Source organism: Caretta caretta, chromosome 3, assembly GCF_965140235.1.
Source record: "Caretta caretta isolate rCarCar2 chromosome 3, rCarCar1.hap1, whole genome shotgun sequence".
Lineage (NCBI taxonomy): Eukaryota > Metazoa > Chordata > Testudines > Cheloniidae > Caretta > Caretta caretta.
The window spans coordinates 207015224-207036845 of NC_134208.1; the positions used below are offsets into that span (position 1 = coordinate 207015224).

The 21622-nt window shown below is 41.4% G+C and overlaps 1 protein-coding gene across 1 annotated transcript in view; it reads left to right on the forward strand.

Annotated features, from left to right (window-relative positions):
- Nucleotides 1-21622, forward strand: part of XRN2 (5'-3' exoribonuclease 2) — an 85678-nt gene that overhangs the window by 31225 nt on the left and 32831 nt on the right. Inside the window, exons 17-22 of the mRNA XM_048842425.2 lie at nucleotides 2116-2251; nucleotides 7718-7825; nucleotides 7907-7996; nucleotides 8473-8545; nucleotides 19099-19182; nucleotides 21460-21557. Coding sequence (XP_048698382.1) covers nucleotides 2116-2251; nucleotides 7718-7825; nucleotides 7907-7996; nucleotides 8473-8545; nucleotides 19099-19182; nucleotides 21460-21557 — 589 coding nt within the window. The remainder of the gene's footprint in view (nucleotides 1-2115; nucleotides 2252-7717; nucleotides 7826-7906; nucleotides 7997-8472; nucleotides 8546-19098; nucleotides 19183-21459; nucleotides 21558-21622) is intronic.

Here is a 21622-nt window from a genome sequence, read left to right on the forward strand (position 1 = left end):
TGAAGTATTTACGATAGTTAGTGAACAGACTGTGGGCCAGACTTTCAAAGATACTTAGGTGTCTAAAGATGCAGATAGGTGCCTATTAGGTTTTTCAAAAGTTCCTAAGAAGCTTATATGCTTAATTCTCATTGAAATCCAGTGCAAAGTAGGCTCCTAGCTGTTTTTTCAATAGTACCTGTCTACATATTTAGATGCCTAAATACCTTTGAAAATTGCCCCCATGTCCTTCAGGTTTTTAGAATTAGCAGATCTCGTCTTCTCACCTAATTTTTATTCATAGCTTGGAAGAGGGAAACAAGCTTGCCTGCTTTTTATCAGCTACCAGTTGTTTTTTCAACTTTGAACTTGTCCAAATGAAAATACAAAACCAAAAGTAATTAAGGCAAAAGCTTTGCTGCACAACAAACTGGAAGCACTTACATTTGGAAAAATATCAGCACTTCTTCCATTGTAAAAACTGAAAATAGTCTAGATCAATGGTTCTGAACCTGTTTACCATTGTCGGCTGCATATGCAGCTCTGTGTTATGTGGGCTGCATCCACACAATATGTATACTACCTGTATGGTCCTGAGAATGTCCCATAGGCTGCTGCTGTGTGTTGAGTGGGTTGCAAGGGGACCACTGGTATAGATAGATAATGCAGTACATGAGCTTCAGTTGACCTCAGAAGTTAGATCAGAGGTGGGCATACTATGGCCCGGGGCCACATCCGGCCCGTGGGACCGTCCTGCCTGGCCCTGAGCTCCTGGCCGGGGAGTCTAGCCCCCGGCCCGGCCCCTCCCCTGCTTTCCCTCCTCCCCTGCAGCTATGCCGCTGCGTGGGCAGCGCTCTGGGTGGAGGGGCTGCAAGCTCCTGCTGAGCAGCACGGCAGCATGTCTGGCTCTGGCCAGATGGCGCGGTTGCCAGACATGCTGTTCTGAGCAGCATGCTAAGGGGGTTGGATAAGGGGCGGGCGGTTGTGGGGAGCAGTCAGGGAACGGGTGCGGTTGGATGGGGTGGAGCTTCTGGGTGGGGGCGGTCAGGGGATGGGGAACAGGGGCGGGTTGGATAAGCATGGCGTCCTTGGGCCCCTGTCAGGGGGCGGGGATGTAGATAGCAGTCAGGGGATGGGGAACGGGGGTTTGGATACACTTGAGCTTCCGGGGACCTGTCAGGTGGTGGGGGTGTGGATAGAGGTTGGGGCAGTCAGGGGACTGGGAACGGGGGGCGTTGGATAGGGGCTGCAGTACCAGGGGGCGGTTAGGGGTGGGGGCTTTCAGGATGGGGCAGTTAGGGACAAGGAGTGGATGGGGGTTGGGGGGGTCAGAGGTTCTGATGAGGGCAGGAAGTGGGAGGGGGTGGAGGCAGTCTGTTTGGGAAGGCATAGCCTTCCCTACATGGCCCTCCATACAGTTTTGCAACCCCAGTGTGGCCCTCTAGCCAAAAAGTTTGCCCACCCCTGAGTTAGATGGTTGTCCCTTGACTCTGTATCTAATTGAAAAAGGGAACTCCTTTCTCAAGTCCTTAAAACTTGAGGAGAGCTCTCTGATGCAGCATATCTTTGTTTAAGTGCTTTTAATAGATTATAGTAAGTTTAGGTCTTAACATAGGTTGTCATAGCTTCACATTTTAAATAGGTTTGTTTGTTTCTAAAAATAAAAATGATTTCAATTTTTTTATTTTTTGAAAACTATCCTTATCCACTCAAGCAGGGTTCAGGGACAGCATCTTTTGTAGAAATCACAATGCTGTCCAGGCAGCACAGAATAAGGACTAAACTGCTCCTCAGGGTGTTACTCCTGAACTTTCAAGTTCGGCTTCCCCAGTCATAACTTTCATCTCAGTCCCTGGCCAGTGTGTTTACTCCTCTGGCTCTTGGGTCTCCATCCGTCCCTGCCCACCCTCTCCAAGCCCAGGTTTAAATTAGTAGAAGATATTGTCAGAAATCAAATGGTAATTTGGGTTGTAAGTGACTTTAAATTGGTGCATCTCTTGAGATGAGATGCTCGTCATACCATTACCCTCATGCTCATACAGCATTTGCCTTCGCTTTCCTTGGAAAATCTGAGACATTTAAATATGTAATATGAAAACGATTATAAACTAAAATCTCATTGTGCTTCTTGTGTAGGTTATGGGAATCTGGCTGGAAACAGCGCTACTATAAGAACAAATTTGATGTTGACGTGTCTGATGAGAAATTCCGTCGTAAAGTTGTACAGTCTTATGTTGAAGGGCTTTGCTGGGTTCTCAGATACTATTATCAGGTACTTAAATTTTTATTCTATTCAATTTAATTTTCTTCCCTGTCTGCAGCCCATCTGTCTTTCAGTAGATCATGGTTGTAAGCTCTCACGGATCCATAGGATTGGTGCTACACCCCCAGCTTTGGAAAGAACCTTGGAGGAACCGCTTCAGTGAGCCAGACTCTCAAGGGGTCTCGCTCTTCCTTCGGGGTAGGCCTCACCGCCTCTTGAGACTGAATCTCTGGGCTGCAGCCCTTCTTCACGCTGAGCTCTGTTCAGTGAGTCCAGCTGAGGGAAACTCGGGTAGAGACGTGTATTCTCTTCAGGGATTAATGCGCCTCTACCTGTTATTTACAGTGACACTCTTAACAGCTTTTCAAAACAGCAGGGTTTATCAGGCAACTGGACACAGCATAGGAAGTCCTTAGGTTAGCACAGAGAAATGATGGTTAAAGCATAGTCCATTCTGGTTAACCCAGAGCCTGAGCCAACCTGTAATGAAAGTCCATTTTCAGGCTCTATCGGATGTTCTTAGTCAGTTCCCAGATGCAAGGGCCCCCCAGCTTCCTCCAGAAGCCTGCTCTTGTCCATCACACCTTCCAGTCCTTTTATTCTTGAGCTGGGGTCTTTGCTCAGCTTCCCTATTGAGAGGCAGGGAAATCCATCTCCCCTTGGGTCCTTTGGTATGTCAGTGTCCTGATGATTGGGTTTTCCACTGTCTTCTCCAGTTTTCTGGTGATAAGGGGTTTGCCTTGGCCAGTCCTTTTTAATGACCCATTCAGGCTCTCGCAGCCAGATAACACACATGCCTATGTCTATTTAGCCTGTGCTAAGGGCAAACTTAATCCTTTTTCCCCACTGGCAAGCCATGCAAATACATAGGGAACTGAGGCACATGTAGGATTCATAAAATATTATAGAAAATTCATGCTTAATCACAACATCAATAAGTCATTTTAATATTTTCTTACTAACGGTAGCTGAACAGCAGAGGATTGTTTCTAAGGGAATAAAAGCTGTCTGAGGTCCCTTCCAAACCTGATATTCTATGAAATGTCCGGCACTGTAAATATTTGAAGCTACCAAGCTTTTTCTTTGAATTGAGGAATATAGCAATGTAAGGGCTGGTAAAACTAATTGCAAATGAGTGAACAAAGGGGAAAGAATGCAAAATGCTTGTAAGAATTTGAGAGGTACAGAATTGTCAGTCTTCTCTGTGGACTGTAGTGATGTTTCATGAAGTGCATTATAATTGAAGTAATCTATATCTGATTTAAATCTTTTGATAATTGAGATGTCAGATTGGCAAGAGATTAGTTAGACATATTGGGGATTGTAGCAATGATGGTTAATAACTAGTTTCGTGCTCTGAGAACAAAATAAGCTGAAGTTTGTATGAAGTGGGAATAGATAGTTTAAATAATATCAAGTAGCAAAGATAGTATGCAGCGGTGTGTTTTTGTTTGTAGGGTGTGTTGTCTGTTTAGTTTTTGTTGGTGCTATTTCAGTATGAAAATATGATATGTAAGTGGGGTTATATTAACTAAATACAAAATTTATTACTAGTTTTTCTTGCGATTTAGATCAGTCTGCTAGGTCACTGATTTTAATTTGTATTTTGAAATGAAATACTACATTTAGAGGTGGAGGATAGATTGAACAGTGTTTTAGGTTTCAGTGAATCATGAAAAAGCCTGGCATCTGGTGTGCCATTTTCACTTTCATGTAGGTAACAAGGCAGGGTGTTTGCCATTCTTTAAATTTTGAGATTGCATGACAGCTAAATATGAACGGTAGAAAACATGTTTGCAAGTTGTTGGCCAGAAATTCCTATTCCCATAAAGATGCTATTTCTTGTGCAAACACACATTGCTCATTTTAATAACTACGGTCTTTTTTTTTTAAATCTGAAGTGAACTAGAGTAGGCTAATTGTTAACTCTATCTGGTTTAGTTTTAAAGCGTAGCTTCTAGAAACTTAAGCTGTGTAGATGAATTTGTCTTTCATAAGAACGGCCGTACTGGCTCAGAACAAAGATCCATCTAGCTCAGTATCCTGTCTTCCGACAGTGGCCAATACCAAGTGCCCAGGAGGAAATGAACAGAACAGGTAATTATCAAGTGATGTCCCCTATTCCCAGCTTCTAGCAAACAGGCTAGGGGCACCATCCCTGCCCATCCTAGCTAATAGCCACTGATGGACCTATCCTCCATTAACTTATCTAGTGTTTTTTTAACTCTGTTATAGTCTTGGCCTTCACAAAATCCTCTGGCAAGGAGTTCCACAGATTGACTGTGCATTGTGTGAAAAAATACTTCCGTTTGTTTGTTTCAAACCTGCTGCCTATTAATGTCATTTGGTGACCCCTAGTTCTTGTGTTATGAGAATAGTCTCAGGCAAAGAGCCCTCCTTTGGGATTTGAAAAGGATCACTTTACACTTGAAGAAATGATGCTCAGGGAAACAATAGTTTAAATGTCATGAAATTCACTGGCTTACCCATAAACTGAATCAGAGGAAGAAAAAAGCAGAAGACTAGAAAAAATGGAGGTGTAAAACAATCTAACTGACAGCAATACAAAAACTTCCTGTGTCCATTCGCCTCCACTGTAAAGGAAGTCAAAAGTAGTACCACTGTTTCCACAACATAATTTGCAAATTCATGAAGGCAAGCCATTCTGAAAAGTGAACAGAGTAACCAACCCAGCAGATCAAGTCTCATTCACTTAACGTGCTCTTGTCCTTCTTTCCTGTTAAAATTCCATCAAATCAGATATGGTCTCACTCAACCTATGGAAGACCATGAAGCTGAAGTTAGTTGCGTTTAAACCCATTAGGACGGTGGCATGCAACCTAGTACCTCTGCATGTGTCCTGTGTCTGAAGAAGCAGTAGGAAAGAGAACCTGTGCTTGCTAGAAAGACGGAACAGTTTTAAGATTCAGCAGCTAGCCAAGCAGTCAGAATGGCTTTTTTCTGCAGCTAACTCTGTAATGCTTACCACCTTCTTCAGGAATTTGAGAGACCACTTCCGTTCTTTAAGATTTATCACTTTCCATAGGATTTCACTCTGCGAGTCTGCAGATTTCACTCTGTGAGTCTTCCTTTGATTATCAACAGCTGACAAAAGTATCTTTTTCAGAAACTTACAAAGATTAGATTTAAAAAGGGAGCAAAGACTTTTTTTGCTTGCATCTTCAAGCTTTTTAATGGACAGCTTCACTGAATTAATCTCTTCTATATCCAACTTGCTAAGACCTGTTCAAAAGTAGGATTCTGTGTGCTGAAATGATCAAGAAATGTCAAGATTTAACTGTTCCAAACCGTTCGTTGTGACTATCGTTCAGGTTGACTGCAATCTTATTCTGAGTTTTATACCTAAAGAAGCACAGGCATACGTACAAGCAAAGTAGAATGCTGTAGAATGCTCTGATCAAAGTTTTAAGTAGGAAACTTACTTGATGGTTCTTTGTTCCATCTTTTGCCTTAAGAGAACATTCTTCATCACATTTACACTTGAGAGGAGAGTGAGTTGTGAGCTTTGATTGACAAAAGTTGTCCAATGACCACCTACTAATTTCCTCTCCAAAGTTGTCAATTATGCTTTTTGCTCCTTCCCAAAGTATCACGTGCATCCTGGGGAGACATGACTTCATACTGAAAGGTTATATGGAATTTTAAACTTTTTGCTTAAATGGGACCAAGACTTTGAAGTCACTCAGATACCCAGGTTTCAGAGGAACAGCCGTGTTAGTCTGTATTCGCAAAAAGAAAAGGAGGACTTGTGGCACCTTAGAGACTAACCAATTTATTTGAGCATGAGCTTTCGTGACCTACAGCTGTAGCTCACAAAAGCTCATGCTCAAATAAATTGGTTAGTCTCTAAGGTGCCACAAGTCCTCCTTTTCTTTTTTCAGATACCCAGATATACAGAAGATCAGTGTTGAGGGAATACCGTTTCCACGTAATTTTATCCACTTAAAGACATTATGTAGTGAAATCTGCTACTTATTACATAATGTCTGAATACCTGTCTCTCTTATGGCTCATTTAACTAATACCAAGACAGCATCTGTCTGCCTAAGTAATGTTTCCATACTTGATATTTGCAGGATGCAACATGGAGTTCCGTTCACACCTTTACAAACACTATTTTGTTTTATGACCTCTCAAGCGGATACCATAAGAGGGCAGCTTAGCAATCACTATTTATCTAGAACACCTCAGCCTGCCATCTTGGGGAAGGTATTGGACATGTAGAAGCCACTTCACATATGATTGAGAAGAGGTTACTTGTAACTAGTTCTAAGATAGTTGCCTACACACATTCATACTTCCCTCCTGCCTTATCCTCTTAGATACTGTGGCAGTTGGGGCTGCATGCCCCTCCTACAGCTGTGGCTACCAAACATTCAGTGTTGCAAGAAAGGCTTGTGACATGGCTATTTAGAAGGTTCTGAAACTCTGTTGTTCCAGACGCACATCGCTCTAGGGAATATGCAGAAACTACATGCAGTAGTAACTACTTCTGGTTAAGTGACCTCTGCTCATTCTAACACACAAACTTCAGACAAAGTACACACAGCCAAGGATTAAGAACTAGGACTAGAACTACATATGTGCTTCTACGCATTTTGAGGAGAGGGGGAGTATGCCAGTAATGTAGGAGAAGTCATACTTTCATGAGTAAGGTCGCTACTTTGGCAAGAGTGGCTGTAGGAATACTGTTCAGAGAACCTCTTCTGGATGTGTGTTTGGATGAAGCAGTTCTCTCTCTGGTAACAGGCACAAAGGGATGTGTTGGCTTAAGACTTTGTCTCAAAAGTTCTTCAGGAAGTCCCTGCAGTCTCCTTCACTGCCCATTGAGTTTAACCACATAGCCTCCTGCTGAATTCTTGGGACACATCTGTTCAGCCTTGACCTGAACTCTGGTGGAGTAGCCCAATTTCAAAAGAGATTTAGAACTAGCAACTCTTTCCTCAGTGAACCTGGGAGGTAACTTTCCCAGTTCTGTGACTAAGGATGTGAATCTGTCATGCAGGTCATGGATTCAGTGACTTTCCAGAACCTCTGTGACTTCTGGGGCGGGAGTAGCAGCCTCAAGGTTGGAACAGTGGCTGGGGTTGGATCAGCAACCCTGGGGCTGGAGCAGCAGCGGTCAGCCCCTCCCACAGGAGCAGCAGCAGGGCTGGGGCAGCTGCAAGCTTCTGGCAATGCTCTGTTTTGTCTGTTTTCCCCACCCCGGTATTTTTAGTAAAAGTCAGGGACAGGTCACGGGCTTCCGTGAATTTTTGTTTATTGCCGCAACCTGTCCCTGACTTTTACGAAAAATACCCTTGACAGGTCTTAACTTTATCCATGACATGGCTATAACACTGGTGCTCACACTGGGTTAAGTTTAGTCATCTTTCGATAGCCACTAATAGTATATGTGACTATTTAGCTCTTCTGAGCTGTATCATTTATTAGTCTCTTGTCTTGCAAAACTAGGGTTGTGCTTCCTGGAAGTGGTACTATCCTTTCCATTATGCGCCATTTGCCTCTGACTTTGAAGGTATTGCAGACCTGCCCTCAGACTTTGAAAAGGGTACAAAACCGGTAAGAGACATTAATTTATTATTCTGTCTTTTAATAGGTTATTGGAAGTCACTCACATTTTTCCTTTCTTTGTTTTGGCAGTTCAGACCACTTGAACAACTCATGGGAGTATTTCCTGCTGCTAGTGGTAACTTTCTACCACCAACATGGCGGAAGCTCATGACGGATCCAGTAAGAATCCTCTCTTTCTGCTACTGATTTGTTTTAAAGGAATAATACTGACCGGGGAAAGTAACAATTTTACTTGTCTGGTCATACAGCTTTGTGAAACGTGAATCTTTTTGTTTCAAATGTTTGAATGTATTAAATGACTTTTCCTGACCTCATTTCCTCAGAGCAAATCCAAAATCTCCTCTGCTTCCAAGAAACCCTGCGAATTATTCCAGAAGTGGAGGCCTAGCTCCATTCTCCTGAATTCCCCCAAAATCCTATCCTGCTTGTCTTCTTTTGCCAATCCTTGAATCTCTATTGGGTTTGTGGGGTTCTCCTGCAGCCTTCTAGCTTGGATGGTATTTTATATTACAGTGTATTCCTTTTCATTAGCCATATTAAACAGTTTTGTGTTAAGCAGGATAAGAAACAGAGAAGGTTCATCCAGCTATATGCAGACTTGTTTCTAATGGTCTTTTGATTTTTCTCAAATGCAGGAATCAAGTATAATTGACTTCTACCCTGAAGATTTTGCTATTGATTTGAATGGGAAGAAATTTGCTTGGCAAGGTGAAATTTAAGATCTTTCTCTATTTGAACTTGAAACCTTAATCTTCATTTTGGGGGATGTCTGAAAAAGGTGAACAAAATAGGAAAGGATTTTAATTAGATAATGATTAATGAGGTTTACTGTCATATTTGAATGCATTATTTAAGGAAGGAAAGAGCATTTTACAGCAGATTTTTAAAAAAATAAATTCATGTGAAGAGCAAATTATGATTCAGTAACTGATCCAGGATTAGCAATGATTAATAGTAATTTTAGCAGTCATTCTGAACCAGTTAATTTTGGCCAGAAATAGATTAATCATTTTTCTATTCTTTATCAGCCTTACTATATAATTATGTCTTTTGTCTCCTTTGCATTTAATTAATGGATCGTATTCTGTTCAATCAGTAGTTCATTAGTTCCTTGTGAACAATGCTGTAGGCAATAGAGAAACGTTTCAGGTACATACAAACTAAGAATGAAGAAATAATATTTAGTACTTAATGTACTCTTTTTTTCTTTAAAATATTAGTTGTATTATTCTGTCAATATTTAAATTAGGTGTTTTGCCAGGTTAATACAACATTGCCCTCCCATGATACCTCTAGTCAATTGCGTGCTCTCTGTCATTGTAGTGTCCTCCCAAGTGTCCAAAAATAGAAATAACAAAACATCCTTTTCTTTCCTAGTTAATCTAATTCGTATAGAATAACTCAGTTGGTTTAGTTGGTCTACTAATTCTGGATGCTGCTAATAATTTTGTTCTATAAGAAATGGTGATCCCTAGTATGGCTAGAAATGATTCCTATGCATATTGCTGATGTTAGACAATAGTGAGGAAAAAATACAAGTCCCCGTGGTGCAAATAGGTGTGCAGAGACTTTTCCCTAAGCTCTGGAGTGTGTACTCCCAGATCTAGATCTCCACTGTCCTCTCCCGTTTCACCTCCAGCGGGTTCATGCACTTTCTCTGACTCACCACCTTCCCATCTGTAGCCCCCTCCAAGCTTATGTGGGCATAAGGGCTGCAGGAGGTGAGATCTGGTTGCTGTCTAATGGAGAGAGGTGCTCAGATTTGCAACAGAGATTGGAATGGTGTTTGTGATGGAAATTCAGGGTGACTTGGTCAGGTAGTAGCAATGTTCTAAATCCTGCTTGAATATGGTGGATCTAGAGCTAGACTGGATTTATTCAAAGACGATGCCCAGATTACAGGTCTGAGCGACTGGGAAGATCACGTTGTCCATGGTGACAGAGATCATCAAGGGATGGGGCAGGACACCAAGAGCACAGTTTTGGGTGAAGACTTGGGCAACCATGAGGGGAGGTCAAAAAGACAGGCAGGGACATGCGTTTGAATGGAGAGTGGAGAGGTAGGTTTGAGAGTTATCTGCACAAAGTTGATAGTCAAAGTCATGCAAGTGAATAAGATTGCCACTGAGGGAGCACAGAGAGAAAAAGAAGAGAAGGCATGGAAGAGAGCCTGTTGGATAGTTACCAAAAATTGAAGGGAGATAAAAAGAACCTTCCCAATGAAACACTGAAAGCGTTGTTAGAGAGGTGAGCGGAGAACAAGGAGAGGACAGTCATGAAAGCCAAATGCAGACACGATTTCAAGAAGGGGGATATCCTTGTAGGCACCTGATAGATCAAGTAGGATGAGGATGATATACAGGGTCTAGGATTTGCTCAGAAAGAGGCTCTTACTGATTTTAGTGAGTTTCACAGGAGTGGATAGGAATTGAAGCTCTATTTGTGAGCCTCTAGAAAGAAAAGTGAGAGAGTGGTTGTAGATGATTTCAAGGAGTTTGCAGGCGAAGGGGTGAAGACAGAGGCTGTTTGGACAACAGCTCGAAGATGAGTTGTGGGAGTCAAGTGTGCATTCTCTTATAACAGAGGCCAAAACAAGCTGCTTATTGGAGGGGAAGGAACCTGATGAAAGTGGGAGGCTCAGAAGAGTCTATGAAAGGAGAGAAGAGATAATACTAATACTTTATTTTTGCATTATCTGTTGGTAAGAAAATTGATCCTTATTAATATTAGAAACATCTTAATAGGGCAGCTAAGTTAAATGCTACATGTAAGCATCTAGTTATTTCTTACTATGGAATTGTGCCAAAAATATCTTCAGGCCATGTTTTGTTTTTTGGTTGAGTCTATTTATTGCGTCTTTGACTACACATTTTTTAGGCATGGTCCTGCAAATCTTCACCACAAAAAAAAAAAAAAAAAAAAAAAATCTAAGGATGGAAATTTACTACAAGACAAGTATTTTAGAGGCTTGTCAATCAAAGGGATTTTCAAGGACTATTGGCAAGTTAGTGTCAATCTTGAAGAGTGTTAAATCCTCTGTTTAAATTGACTTCTCCTGATTGAACATGATCTTGTTAATTCATCATGTAGGATTGGCAGTGCTGTTGCAGTTGAGGATTTGATTTTTGGAGAAGTTGGATCTAAGCAGAGAGTTTCAAATATCTTTGAAATCACTAGTTTCATACATCACTTCTTGTGATTTTTGGTGGTGTTTAGATAGGCTTGAACTCTTTCTGGTAACTTTGATTCTGTTTTGGAAAAGTAACTTTAACTTTATTATGTAGATTGACTGACACTGTAAAATATCCATAGCTAGAAGAATGAGATGTCAAATATTTTGGTAATATTAAATCAAAGTATATGACATAATGTTGATAAATTATAGGGATCCCTGTTAACTGCTTTTCTTAGGAGGTAACGTGCAGCAGTATTAAGAAGGAACCCTTTTCTCCCAATGTCTCCCCTTCCGTGTGCTGTAGCTCTAGTTACTTCTTAAGACCAAAGGTCCATCTACTCCAGTATCCGTCTTCCTACAGTGGCCAATGCCAGGTGCCCCAGAGGGAATGAACAGAACAGGGAATCCTCAAGTGATCCATCCCCTGTCACCCACTCCCAGCTTCTGGCAAACAGAGGCTAGGGACATCATCTCTGCCCATCCTGGCTAATAGCCATTGATGGACCTGTCCTCCATGAACTTACCTAATTCTTTTTTGAATCCTGTTATAGTCTTGGCCTTCACAGCATCCTCTAGCAAAGAGTTCCACAGGTTGACTGTGCGTCGTGTGGAAAAAATACTTCCTTTTGTTTGTTTTAAACCTGCTGCCTGTTTTCATTTGGTGGCCCCTAGTTCTTATGTTATGTGAAGGAGTAAACAACACTTCCTTATTTACTTTCTCCACACCAGTCATGATTTTATAGACCACTATCAGATCCCCCCTTAGTCGTCTCTTTTCCAAGCTGAAAAGTCCCAGTCTTATTAATCTCTCCTCATACGGCAGCCATTCCATACTCCAGTCATTTTTGTTGCCCTTTTCTGAACCTTTTCCAAGTCCATTATATCTTTTTTTTGAGATGGGGCGACCACATCTGTGTGCAGTATTCAAGATGTGGGCGTACCATGGATTTATATAGAGGCAGTATGATATTTTCTGTCTTATTATCTATCCCTTTCTTAATGATTCCCAATATCCTGTTCGCTTTTTTGACTGCCGCTGCACATTGAGTGGATGTTTTCAGAGAACTCTCCACAATGACTCCAAGATCTTTCTTCAGTGGTCACAGCTAATTTAGACCCCATCATTTTATTTGTATAGTTGGGATTATGTTTTCCATTGTGCATTACTTTGCATTTGTCAACACTGAATTTCATCTGCCACTTTGTTGCCCAGTCACCCAGTTTTGAGAGATCCTTTTGTAGCTCTTCGCAGTCAGTTTTGGACTTAACTATCTTGAGTAGTTTTGCATCATCTGCAAATTTTGCCACCTCACTGTTTACCCCTTTTTCCAGATCATTTATGAATATGTTAAATAGGACTGGTCCCAGTACAGACCCCTGAGGGACACCACTATTTACCTCTCTCCATTCTGAAAACTGAGCATTTATTCCTACCCTTTGTTTCCTATCTTTTAATCAGTTACCAATCTGTGAGAGAACCTTCCCTCTTATCCCATGACTTAAGAGCCTTTGGTGAGGGACCTTGTCAAAGGCTTTCTGAAAATCTAAATACGCTATACCTACTGTGTCCCCCTTATCCACATGCTTGTTGATCCCCTCAAAGAATTCTAGAAGATTGGTGAGGCTTTACAAAAACCATGTTGACTATTCCCCAACAAATTATGTTCACCTATGTGTCTGACAGTTTTGTTCTTTACTGTAATTTCAACCAGTTTGCTTGGTACTGAAGTCAGGCTTACCTCTGGAGCCCTTTTTAAAAATTGGCATCACATTAGCTATCCTCCAGTTATTTGGTACAGAAGCTGATTTAAATGATAGGTTACAGACGACAGTAGTCCTGCAATTTCACATTTGAGTTCCTTCAGAACTCTTGGGTTCTGGTCCTGGTGACTTATTACTGTTTAGTTTATCAATTTGTTCCAAAACCACCTCTAATGACAGTTCAATCTGGGACAGTTCCTTAGATTTGTCACCTAGAAAGAATGGCTCAGGTTTGGGAGTCTCCCTCACCTCCTCAACTGTGAAGACCAATGCAAGTAATTCATTTAGTTCCTCCATAATGGCCTTATCATCCGTGAGTGCTCCTTTAGCATCTCGATCGTCCAGTGGCCCCACTGGTTGTTTAGCAGGGTTCCTGCTTCTAGTGTACTTAATTTTTGTTGCTATTACTTTGAGTCTTTGGCTAGCTGTTCTTCAAATTCTTTTTTGGCCGTCCTAATTATATTTGTACACTTCATTTGCCAGAGTTTATGCTCCTTTCTATTTCCCTAATTAGAATTTAACTTCCACTTTTTAAAGGATGCCTTTTTGCCTCTCACTGCTTCTTTTACTTTGTTGTTTAGCCACGTTGGCTCTTTTTTCGTTCTCTTACTATGTTTTTTAATTTGGAGTATACATTTAAGTTGAGCCTCTATTATGGTGTCTTTAAGAAGTTTCCATGCAGCTTGTAGGGATTTTACTTTTGGTGCTGAACCTTTTAATTTCTGTTTAACTAACCTCATTTTTGTGTAGTTCCCCTTTCTGAAATTAAATGCTACAATGTTGGGTTGCTGGGGTGTTTTCCTTGCCACAGGGATGCTAAATTTAATGATATTATCATCACTATTGCCAAGCGGTCCAGCTGTATTCACCTCTTGGTCCTGATCCTGTGCTCCACTTAGGACTAAATCAAGAATTGCCTCTCCTCTTGTGGGTTCCAGGACTAGCTGCTCCAAGAAGCAGTCATTTAAGGTGTCAAGAAACTTTATCTCTGCATCCCTTCCTGAGGTGATATGTATCCAGTCAGTATGGGGGTAGTTGAAATCCCCCATTGTTGTTGAGTTTTTTATTTTAATAGCCTCTAATCTCCCTGAGCATTTCACAGTCAATACCACCATCCTGGTTACGTGGTCTGTAATGTATCCCTACTGCTATATTATTATTCAAGCATGGAATTACTATTCATAGAGATTCTGTGGTACAGTTCGGTTCATTTTTTTTTCTTCATTTGATTCTGTTTTCTTTCACATATAGTGCCACTCCCCCACAATCACAACCTGTTCTGTCCTTCCAATATATATTTGTACCCTGGTATTACTGTGTCCCATGGATTATCCTCATTCCACCAAATTTCAGTGATACCAGTTATGTCAATATCCTCATTTAATATGAAGCACTCTAGTTCACCCATCTTATTATTTAGACTTCTAGCATTGGTATATAAGCACTTTAAAAACTTGTCACTTTTTAGCTGTCTGCCATTACATGATGTAATTGAATGGGACTTTTTTTCTTTTGACTGTTTCTCATCAGATCCTACCTGTATTTTATTATCATCCATCCTCTACTCCTTATTAGAACATAGGGAATCTCCATTTATAGATCCTTTCCTAAGGGATGTCCAGACCACCTGCACCTCCGCAGCTGTGGGCTTTTCCCCCAGCCCTTAGTTTAAAAACTGCTCTACGACCTTTTTAATGTTAAGCACCAGCAATCTGGTTCCATTTTGGTTTAGGTGGAGCCCATCCTTCCTGTATAGGCTCCCCCTTTCCCAAAAGCATCCCCAGTTCCTAATAAATCTAAACCCCTCCTCCCCTACACCATTGTCTCATCCATGCATTGAGACCCTGCAGTTCTGCCTCTCTAACTGGCCCTGCGCATGGAACTGGAAGCATTTCAGAGAATGCTACCATGGAGGTCCTGACCTTCAGTCTCTTACCTAGCACCTCAATTTGGCCTGCAGGACCTCTCTCCTATCCTTCCCTATGTCATTGGTACCTACATGTACCATGACCACTGGCTCCTCCCCAGCGCTACACATAAGCCTATCTAGATGTCTCGAGAGATCTGCAACCTTTGCACCAGGCAGGAAAGTCACAATTCAGTTCTCCTGGTCATCGCATACCCAGCTATCTATGTTTCTAATGATCAAATCGCCCATTACTAATACCTGTCTCTTCCTAATAACTGGAGTTCCCTCCCGTGGATAGGTATCCTCAGTGTGAGAGGATACCACAACATCATCTAGAAGGAGGATCCCAACTTTGGGATTGTTTCCCTCTGCTCCAATTGGATGTTCTCCTTCCCTGAGGTTTTCATCCTCTTCAACAGCCCAGAGGCTGTTAAACCCGGGTGGTGGGACCATTCTACGGTGTCCTGGAAAGTCTCATAGTTGTACCTCTCTGTCTCCCTTAGCTCCTCCAGCTGTTTACTTGAAGCTATTGATTCTGGGTTAAGTTGACAACCTAAAACAATGGAAGATGATGTTTCATGTAGCTTGCCAGAGTTTTCAATGTTCTGTAATCCTTACTTTGTAACTTTTTAAAAAGCAGAGTTGTATTATAAATTGCTTGTTCTGGATTAGCATCTGGCATTCTCATATTTAAGAGGGAATTGTATGCAGGAAGTATTTTTAAGACTAGGAATAGATTGATCTTCTTGATCAAAAAAGCATCTAGAAATCCTGTATTTTTAACTTATGCTTTTCGATATTCCTCTTAAAGAGGTACCTATATTTTAAAAAGTGAATATTCATCCTTCAGTTTTGCTGGATTGCTTTTATCTTCAAAGATTAATTGAAATATTTTAAATTTGTCTTGCAATAAGGGATTACCATTGTTTCGCCTCAGAAGTGGCTGCATTTCAGTGGGTTTTTAACTTGGAAATACCTGCTTTTATTTGTTTCATGGCCTGCTCCTGTCTTTTTGAATGTGTTTTGTTATGAGATTTGAGTAATTTTTTGTTTGATTAGACTTGAACATAATGGTTGTACGAGGCGTATGAGAAATATATATTTAAATAATAAAGCAAACTAAAGATGTCATTCAGGAAGGAAAACAATGTCAGATTAGTTTCAGAGTAACAGCCGTGTTAGTCTGTATTCGCAAAAAGAAAAGGAGTACTTGTGGCACCTTAGAGACTAACCAATTTATTTGAGCATGAGCTTTCGTGAGCTACAGCTCACTTCATCGGATGCATACCGTGGAAACTGCAGAAGACATTATATACACACAGAGACCATGAAACAATACCTCCTCCCACCCCACTGTCCTGCTGGTAATAGCTTATCTAAAGTGATCATCAAGTTGGGCCATTTCCAGCACAAATCCAGGTTTTCTCACCCTGCCTCCCCCCCCCCCCCCCCCCAAACTCACTCTCCTGCTGGTAATAGCCCATCCAAAGTGACCACTCTCTTCACAAAGTGTATGATAATCAAGGTGGGCCATTTCCTGCACAAATCCAGGTTCTCTCACTCCCTCACCCCCCTCCAAAAACCACACACACAAACTCACTCTCCTGCTGGTAATAGCTTATCCAAAGTGACCACTCTCCCTACAATGTGCATGATAATCAATGTCAGATTAGATTTCTCCAGACTGATTCCCCCACATCTACAACCTAAAGTTTCTATAACTTGTAGGTCTTTAGAATCTAATGAAGTAGGAATATCTGTGGAGAACCATAAAGTAGAATTGGTAACGATAAAAATACCAAGTCATGAGAAAATCGATGTACTTTTAGGCGACCACAGTCTTCTGGTTGGGAAGCACTTGAGTGTACAGTGTTGGCGGAGATCAAAGGCAACCAAGTCTAACAAAACTAATAGAGTGACTTCAGCTACTCAAATATAAATTGATCAAATGTCACATTGAGGCAAAATTTCGAAAAGAAATTTCTTGCCACCTCTAATTGCTTCTCAGAAAAGCCAATTCTAGATCACATAAAAGGCTGTTCTCAACTTAGTGTGATGGAGTGCAAAGGGGTGGTACAGGAAATAACCATAGGAGCCACTAAGTACATTGCTCAGCAAAATGGGATCTTAATCTTGACTCGGGCCTCCATTTTCTCTTGGAATACATATAATGGATAATATGGATGGTCTTTAATGTTTCTAATGATACTTCGCTGTATCACCTGTTTCACTGAACCTGAATGATCTCCTTTACGCTGTCTTCCAGTGGCTAGATCAATTTAGATAAGGTAGAATTGATATTTTCTGGCAGAGAGAAATCATTTTGAGTATATACCAGAAGCGGTGGCTGTCTGCAGTGGAGGTTTATGTAATGCAATCCGAGTCTTACCAATTTGCTCTTTATTCCTGGATTCATATGTGTTGGTGATTTTATTTAAGCCTCTTCTGCTGTGCCTGGTCACAAGGTTGCTGCTTTTCCTCCTGGTTTCAGACCTCACTGGATTTATCCTTTATTTCCATGCTTTTCTTGCTTCAAGGCTGTACTACCATAGCCTCAGGGCTAGACCACTGCAACATGGTGTACACTAGGCAGTTCTTGGAAACTTCAGTTAGTACAGAAGGGCAGGTTGCTTGTCTTTTAAATAATCCTCACTGACTTGGAGCATATGTATATTGTGCTACCAATCCTGTTCTGGCTGAGAATTTGCTTTCAGGGTATGAGTCAAGCAGCTTGGAGTTTGCTCCTGCTCGGCTCATTCCTGCCGCTTTTCACAGTGCGGTGCAAAACAGTGGATCTTTGTTCAGTCATTCTACTAACTATAGGTGTATAAATCCCCTTAACAATTAGTCTCTTGCAGTTTGTTCTCCTAGTTGTTACTCTTTGCACACATGCACCCTCCCCCTGGTTCTGATCCATTCAGAGAAGTGGACTTGCTTGCTTTGGAGGGGCATGATGTGTTAACCTTGAACTGAACTGTGTAAAGGATGCTTCTGTGGTAAGGGGTACCTGTAACCGTGCAATGCCATGTGTTACTATGAATCAGAGTTTTAAGTCTTATTTCCAAAATTGTCCAGATTTAAAAAAATTAATTCAGTTTAGCAAAGTAAATACTAAAGATTAAAGTTTTTAAATGAAATAATTACTTCAAAAAGTTAAGATTCCTGTATTAAGTATATAGCATTTCATTTCTGTCTTTCGCGGAGCATGGTTATAATCAGAAGTGACTAAAATTGGGATTCCATATATATTTTCTGACTTCTGTATACTACTTTATTAAAATAAAATTAAATGTCAACATTGCAAACACAGCATGAAATCTGAAAAATCAAGCTATTCTTGTATATAACATATAATGATAACATGTAAAAATAGATGCAATATAAAAATGACCCTAGGATTGCTGCTCTCACAATTCAGGGACACTGCACCTGTATTCCCCCTCTGCAGTCCACCATGGGCATCTGCTTTTAGGCTCCTGAGCCATCACCTCTCTTGGGCAGAGACTTGTATCTCTGCCTTCTCATTGGGGTTTTTCCAGGCTTCCAGTCTCCTTCCTACAAGGATTTCTATAGAAAATCAGACTGCCAAAGCAGTCCTGCTTTGCCTTCTCCTCAGAGGCTTTAAACAGTGTGATTAGCCATCGTTTTAAGTTACCACACAGCTTTTCCTAAGCAAGCACATTTACTCTGAAGGTGAAAGCATTACAGAGAAAACATTAAAACAATAAAAGAACCTGCACGCATGTTAATAAGCTTATCAGAGATCACCCCTCCCACCCCCATTTCCACAAGTGCTCTGATCAGTGTCAGTCTTTCCAACCCTTCCCTGAGGATTGGGACCTTCCCTTTGGATAGAAGGTCCTGTCCATTTGCTGGATCAGAAGGAAGTCCCTGAGTCATTTTAAATTCAGGCTATTTATCTTTGTCTGTTGTCTTTGTCCTTTGGAGAATCCATTTTAAACTTGTATCGGCAAGTCTCCCTAGGAGGGTGGTACCTGTCTGGAGGTGTTACAACCTGAGTGAATTTGCCTAATCACCCCACTCCCGCTACTATTCTTAATTTGTGGAGGGGCTCCCCCATTGAATCACGTGCAGTCCTTGGCCCACAATGATACAAACTTAATTCACTAAGGTACTGTAGAAAATTGCCGTATTTGTCAAAGCTGCTTTTGTGGTGGTGGGTCTTTTTTTTTTAAACCCTTTTTTTCTAAAGTATTTGGAAAATTCTGGAACAAATGAATTAGATTTTTTTACAATGTTGACTGAATCCTTTTGACTATTGCTTTGAATTTTTACACTGAAAGGGAGAAAAAAACCCATTTAATCTTTCGCTGTTAGATAAGCAGGGTAACTTGGTGGCTTAGCTCAATGACTGTGAAAGTTTTGCATCTTTAACTAATAGCTTGTTTTAATTAGGTGTTGCTCTGCTGCCATTCGTTGATGAGCGCCGTCTGAGAGCTGCTCTGGAAGAGGTTTACCCTGACCTCACTCCCGATGAAAGTAAGAATTATGATATTTCATTATGATGACTGTGATCGTTAAGGCTTTCATTGTTAGTGTACTTATCGTTCATGCAGTATTAAAACTCAAATGAACAGGGTACAATAGATGGCTGCTATTGATTTCCGTATGTCAAACTGCAACCTTTGCTCCACAAATAATTCAGTGGCTTGTAAATGGAGTGATCTTTGCTGTAAAAACAGAATTATCAGACTTCACTTGCACTTATTTAAATTAAGCGGGTCCATAGCAGAATTTTAACACAATCTAATTTTCAAGTTATTGTATGAAATGATTCAGCTGGTACGCCCTGCATGAATGAGTAATTGCTAGATGAACACATTTTAATCGAAAGAATGGACTCAATTATTCTCTGTTGGTGAGACTGGTGAAACCAAATGGGAATACACCTGTCCTCTGTCCACTGGGCAGTTTGTGTCCAATCAGAATACAGGAATTTTCATGACCAGCTTCTAAGCTCCCTGAAGGTGGATTCTTCCAGGTGAAGTGTCAGCTCAAGGTGGCTTTTTCAGCCTGTCTCTGTCTTCAGGGTGGAAAGCCAGGATAAGAAGCTGGAAGGAGGAAAAAAGCCAGTCAGCAACTATAGACTCTGCCCCGGTGTCAGTGCCACCCTTCAGCTTCTTGTTGTGGTCCTATTTATGAACAGAGTTCATTAGGTCCACATTGCTACAAGCTTCCCTCGTGGCTTCAATATGACTGGGAATGGGGCTGATGCAGGTGCTCTCACAGCAGTTCAGGAAGCATACCCTCCATAAGGTGGGACATCTCTGTTGGCTACCATGCCCGAGTACAGGAGGAGGGGGAAAGTAGTTTGGAGGAGGATGTCAAGATTACCTTTTCGTGCCCTAACCTCCTAGAGAGACTAAATCCAAGGGCCTTATTGTGACTCAGCCAAGCTTATGCAGTGTCCCTCCCGATGCTCCAAAGGGGGGTAAGTGGGAGCTTTATCTTCCCCAGTCTAAAAATCTCCTCCATACAGCCTCCTCTCAGCTTGCTTTCTCTTCTGTCCCTCTTCCATCCTATCATGGGACTCCTCTGCCATAGGTGGCTGTTATAACCTGTGTTTATCTCCCCCCTTCCCTCCAGGGGATGGATGAATCGGCCAAAGAATGGGAAGGTTCTTCCTCGTCCCTTTCCCAGTCCTTACCCCCATTTTAGAATTTACAGGTGGTCTCACTAGATGCACGAACCTATCCAGTGTGTCATGGCATTGACTCAAAATCTCTCCTATTAAGCAAAGGGTCCATGAAGAAAACTAATTCAGAATCCTTTCCGTGCATCTCACTATCATCCAGATAGTAGTGAAAGACTGCTCTGTCCTGAACACAGCAGCTGCCATTCTTACATTTTCAAAAGAATTAGTCATAAGTAAACTTTTCATGCCCGCCTGGTTCTGCACCTGAAGATGGATTTGGTAGTGCATCTCACTCCAAGCCTCTTCCCTCTCTGGCACTCTTTTTGAACAGAGATAAAAGCACCTGGGTGCAAACAATACCACAGAGGGAAAAAGGTGTTTCCATCCTTGGAAAAAATCCTGAAACTTGGGTCAGTCATCAGAGGCCCAGGGAAGCCTCAACACATCTGTTTGATCCTGCATAGACACAATTCCATTTTCAGACCTTCCAGCATTTCCTCCTGGGAGCCTTCTGGATGCCAGGGGAGAAGAACCTAGAAACCTGCGTTCAGATCCTAGTCATGGTGAAGAAATTACTTTTATGGGCTAGTCAGGGTAAAGATCCCTTTTTAGGACCCCTCCCTTCTTTCATATTGCTCTGCATTTCGGCCTATTGGGTGGAAAATTAGGGCATACTACACACTAGTCTGCCCTTATCCTGTAGGGACCTATCTATATTTTGCAGCTTTGGAAGCCATTAACCAAGGAGACTGCCTACACAAAGCAGATAGTCAGAGCTAATCATGAGCTCCGAATTGTGACTGGATATCTCCTTCCTGATGGACAGAGGATTGTTTGTACAAGTGTGGTCACACCATTGCAAATAATTAGCAGATGAGAAATATTTCCTTGAAAAGAGACCCATATCCCTCTCAAAAGTGCAAGCCATAGAGAAGAATTTGGACTTATATCAATGGAGTGTGCATTACAGTCTCTCCTTAACAGAAACGAAACTTTCAGTAGAAAATTAGTGAACTACAGCAGACACCTGTCAACACAATGGTGCTATCTTGGCATATTTTGCTGCTTTAAATCTCCTTCATACTGAATTATCACACAATTTCTCCTTTCTCCTATTCTAGACCGAAGAAATAGTCTTGGTGGTGATGTTATGTTTGTTGGGAAACATCACTTGCTTTGTGACTTTGTATTAGAACTGTACAAATCCAGTAGCACAGAGGTATGTTACATTTGTTCTAAGATTATTGTATTTATGGGAGGGAGCAGTCTAGTTGCCTGCTTCAG